This window comes from Pediculus humanus, genomic scaffold, assembly GCF_000006295.1.
Source record: "Pediculus humanus corporis 1103172107621 genomic scaffold, whole genome shotgun sequence".
Lineage (NCBI taxonomy): Eukaryota > Metazoa > Arthropoda > Insecta > Psocodea > Pediculidae > Pediculus > Pediculus humanus.
In genome coordinates, this window is record NW_002987234.1 from 1,809 (window position 1) to 6,747 (window position 4,939).

General features: G+C 23.5%; 2 protein-coding genes across 2 annotated transcripts; one reads left to right on the plus strand and one right to left on the minus strand.

The window, feature by feature from the left end:
- Nucleotides 1–1,458: 1,458 nt before the first annotated feature.
- Nucleotides 1,459–2,259, plus strand: Phum_PHUM250820 (uncharacterized protein; the record flags this gene model as incomplete). Its single annotated transcript, XM_002426343.1, has 2 exons — nt 1,459–1,592; nt 2,130–2,259. The coding sequence occupies 2 exons, from the start codon at nt 1,459–1,461 to the stop codon at nt 2,257–2,259; spliced, it is 264 nt and encodes an 87-aa protein (XP_002426388.1).
- Nucleotides 2,260–3,234: 975 nt separating this feature from the next.
- On the minus strand, nt 3,235–4,159 carry Phum_PHUM250830 (uncharacterized protein; the record flags this gene model as incomplete). Its single annotated transcript, XM_002426344.1, has 3 exons — nt 3,235–3,259; nt 3,337–3,899; nt 4,112–4,159. The coding sequence occupies 3 exons, from the start codon at nt 4,157–4,159 to the stop codon at nt 3,235–3,237; spliced, it is 636 nt and encodes a 211-aa protein (XP_002426389.1).
- Nucleotides 4,160–4,939: the final 780 nt, after the last annotated feature.

Here is a 4,939-nt window from a genome sequence, read left to right on the forward strand (position 1 = left end):
AATACTTAAATTATTGGTAATTTTTTTTAATAATTATATTTATTATAAAATAAGTAATTGCATACATTTTCATAAATTTTTGTGAAAGTGTTATGATGTAAATTATTATTATTACACCATTAATTAGTTATTAGAAAATTATTATTTTTCATAACTCATGTAAAAAAGGAAGGGAAATGAATAATTTTTTCTCAATAAATATTTATTTATTTTTTTTTTTTTTAATTAAGTAATAGATAAAAATAAATATATATTAAGGTTAGCCAAATTTTTTTTATTTTTTGTTTATATAAAAATGCCAAAAGTAAAAAAAAAAAAATTTGGTTTATATATTTCAACAAAACCGGTTGTTGTTGTTGTTAATAATTACTTTTTATTTCCTTCCTTTTTTTTTTTTTTTTAAAAATAAATATTTATTTTGGAATGAGAAAAAAGAAAAAATTTATTTATTTTTTTTAATGCATTCAGAACAAATTTTATATTTTATTTATTTATTTTTTTTTTTTTTTACTTTTTATATACAAACCATAAAAACAAAAAAAAAAATTTTTTATTTTCTTCCTTAAAAAAAAAATATTTATGTTAAAAAACATAAAAAAATATTTATTTTAAATTTTAAATTTAACTACAAACACAAAAATAATTTTTTATGTTTTTTTTTTTTTTTTTTTATTTTAAAAATGTTACAAAATTTAAATTAAACCCCCGCCCCCACCCACCCCCCCTGCCTCCCCACGTAAATTAATTTTTAATGTTTAACTTAAGAATCAACATATTTTGTAAAATTTTATCATTATTATTACTCATAAATTTTTTTTTTTTTTAGGTTTTTTTAGAATTTTTTAAAAGGATTTTAAAATATTATTATTTAAATTTATATTATTATTATTATTGGTTTAATTTGTTTTTTAAATGATAAAGTGTAAAATGAAATGGGAAAGAAATTTAGTTTATTTGTAAAAATGTACGTGATTGTTTTTTTTCATTTCATTTCAGTCAGTCAGTCATTCATTCATTGATTGATTGATTCATTTACGACTGTAAACAAATAAGAAGAAATTAATTAATTTCTGGTATTCCAGATTGCCAAGGTTACAATCAATGGCAACGCTTCAAATGTTTGCCTAGTTCTTCCCGCAAAAAAAAAAAAAAAAAAAAAAAATTTTTATCGTTCAGTCTCACATTGACTTTTCACTAGTGAAACATATAATTAAAATAAAAAAAAAATGGTGGCTTTACCAATCGTATTATTAATATTTATAACATCATCAAATTATAATAAAGAGGAAAATATAAATGATGAAAAATTGGAAACGACGGATAAAACGTATAAAAAAATGTAAGTTGAAATTTTTTTAAATATTTTTTCTTTTTTTGCCCCCTCCCCCCCCAAATAATTGTTTTTTTTACATAATTTATTATTTTTTAATTAAATTTAGAAATCAAGAAGAATTTCAAATGCGTGAAAAATTTAATTCACAAGTTAACGATTTGACTCCCGTATCAAATTTATATAAATTTCCAGATAATGGATCCCCAAATGAAAATTTTATGGAAAAAAAAATAAGGAAAGAAGGTGAAGCTAACGAAATGTGAGTAAAAAATTCATTCAATCAATCAATCAATCAATCATTTCTTTTTTTAATAAACGATTCATCATCGTTCGATTTTTAATTTTTGTCATTTTATTAACTTTTTAAATTAATGACACGTTGAAAAAAAATTATTACTCCATATTTTTTTTTTTTAATAAAAAAAACATATCGATCGATAATTTATCGATATATCGATCCATCGATTAAATGTCGCGCAATTTATTTTTTATTATTATTAAATAATTTTTTTTTTTTGGAACTACATGTCTACAACTATCATCGATTGAATCGTTTTTTTAACAAGTAAAAATAGTGGTGATAATAATAATGATGATGATGATGATGACTATGAAAAAAAATGAGGTTAAGTGTTATGTGTTACCAAGAAAAATGTTTAACCGCAAGAAAGAACTTTAAACTTTTTTTTTTTATTATTTTTATTTTTATTTATGCGTAATTTTATGACTTGTTTAAAAAAAAAACTTAAAAGTCACGCCATTTAAGTAAATAAATTTTCTTTTTTTTTGCCGACAGAAAAACAAGAAAAGAAAAAGCTCCCGTACCTTTATACAGTCTCGTTAAAAATGTTTGCGAAAACGGTTACGTCATGGATGAAAATGGCGTCTGTCAAAAAGCGATCGTTTTAAAAAGTGGAAAAGAGTAAGTTTAATTACTTATATATATTTAAACCTTTTACATAAACAAATAATAATATTTTAATTTATTTATTTAGATTCGATTCGGAAAAAAGAAGACGAAGGAGGAGAAGAGATTTATCGACGAATTTTCCGGTTTTCCTATCCGATATTAATAATGATAATAATCAAAGGATTTCGGTAAGTTTTTTTTTTTTTTTATTACTAACCGTTAATATTTTACTTTTCGTTGTGTGTCCAAGTCATCGCTAATGAATGTACTTACGCCATTTTTTCTCTCTCCAAACAAACAAACAAACAAACAAACATTTAACATTCCGTGATAAAAAACAGAAATTACTTTAATTATTATTATTATTATTATTATTATTATTACGAAAGTCGTTGCCAAAACGTTACCTTTTATGAATTATGCATTTTCCGTTAACGTTTTTATTATTACCATCATCATTATTATTATCTAAATTTTTTATATATGGATATTGAATATTATTATTATTATTATTATTATTGATTTGTTGGGAACGAAAACGTTTTTAACAAAAAAAAAAAAAATTCCTATTGGAATTAAATACTTACCTTATGAGAATATCAAATTTAACGGTTTTTTATTTGTTTATTTTTTTTTTTTTTTTTTACGACTACGTTTGTCAAAATAGTAACTTTTTATTACGGACGACAGGAAAACACTGTTTGAAACAAAACAAATAAGATAAACGTGTTTGTTTTAATATAGAAGGCGGTGTGATTTTATTATTATGATTTTATATTTAAAAAAAAAAAAAAAAAAAACTTTTAACGTATTTTTAATCCAGAAAAAGAATAAAAAAGTTTATCATTCGTTTAATTATATTTGATTAATGACGTCACCACGAACAGGCTTATATCAAATTAAATAATGATATTTTATTATTATTATTATTATTATTATTTATTTGTTTTAATTATGCGTTATCATAAAAAATTGTCTCTCTTTATAACAATTAGTTACCAAATCGAAGTCCGATTCTGAAATAAAAGTTTTTTTTTTTCATTATAAATATTGTGTTGGTTGTTTTGTGTTAAAAACGCGCCATTTTACTTACGGTAAAGGATGAGGATTTTCTCTAAAAGGTTTTGATTTTCCAACGATTCTTTTACATCTGTTGTGTCCATCTAGGAAAAAACCAGGTGAACAATTTCTTTTGGGTAAATCATCCGTTTTAACAGGATTTGTAGATCTTCGAAAATGACCAGATGGAAAATTTTGATATGATTCGATGGGAAGGTAGTTGTAGGGAGGATTTCTATATAATTCAGGTCCTGGAACAACCGGTACCTGTTCCTGTACGTTTTGATCGACAGGTTGTACTAAAGGATTAGGCGATGGATAAATTGGTGGAAAATAAACCGTGTTGTTTTGCGGATCTAAATAAATTGTGCTTTGTGAAAAATTATAATTTTGTTGTGTTGTTGCTGATGATGATGATGTTTTTTTCGTTAATTTAGATGTTCCTCTTCCACTTGACGTGGTTGTTGTCGTTGTTGTTGTTGTTGTAGTTTTTGCAGTCGTTGATTTTTTAGTCGTTGTTGTTGATGGAGCCTTCGTTGTTGTCGATTGTTGAGGTGGTCTTATTGTAAAATCAGAATAATCATAATTGTAATCGTACTAAAAAGAATTTACCACAAACGTTTTTATTATTTAAAAATTTGACGTGGAACAAGAAAAAAAAAATTAATGGAATTATTATTGTACGAAATGTTGTACACATATATATATTTAAAAAAAATATTAATTTTTACTCACATCCCCTCCAAAATCTCCATTACTTGCGGCTATTATTACCGTATCTTTCAAGTCCACCCGTACGTTTGTTTTACCACTTTGCCTTTGGTCATAAATGCCAGAATTTGAAGCAATAACAACATTTGTAATACAACCGATTATAGTCGTCAAAATAATCTTCGTTAATATTAACATTTTTTAAATAATCTTAATATTTAAAATACCTATAATAAAAAAAACTCGATTATATAATAAATAAATAAATAAATAAATAAAACGTAGTCGTTGAAAAAAAAAAAAAATGTCCTCCTGATAGTTATCACGAGAGTTGAACCACTGATTTCAAAGTCAATGCCATGGCCACTGGCCATATAATACCTTCAATCTTTTTTACCGTTTTTTTTTTTTTCAGGTATTCAAGGTAGAGACCAGTATTATTCTTTTTTTTTTTTTTAAAAAGTTCAGTATATATAACATGTTCAGTTGTTAGCATTCGATAGTTATAAACATTTTACGATTTAAAAATATTTCAATAATAAAATTATTATAACAGATCACGTGAAACAAAAACCGTTGTGACGTCATTAAAAATTTTTTTTTTTTAGAGTAAATAAACGAATTCGTTTTTACGTTACTCCCCTTCGTTTTTTTTTTTTTTTTTTTTTTAAAAAAAAAAATATTAATTTTAAACATAGTAATAATAATAATAACAGTTCGAGTAATATTTAAATAAAAATTTTTTTTTGTTTTTTTTTTACTTACAAATTCAACCCGCGCGCGCGCGTTTTTCACATTTTCTTATAACTTTCGGACGAGTTTTTCAAATTTCGTAACCCCTATATATAAACGTTTGACAAATAATTATTGGGCAAAACAGTTAAAAAAAAAAAAAAAAGGAAACAAAATTTTTTTAAAAAAAAGTA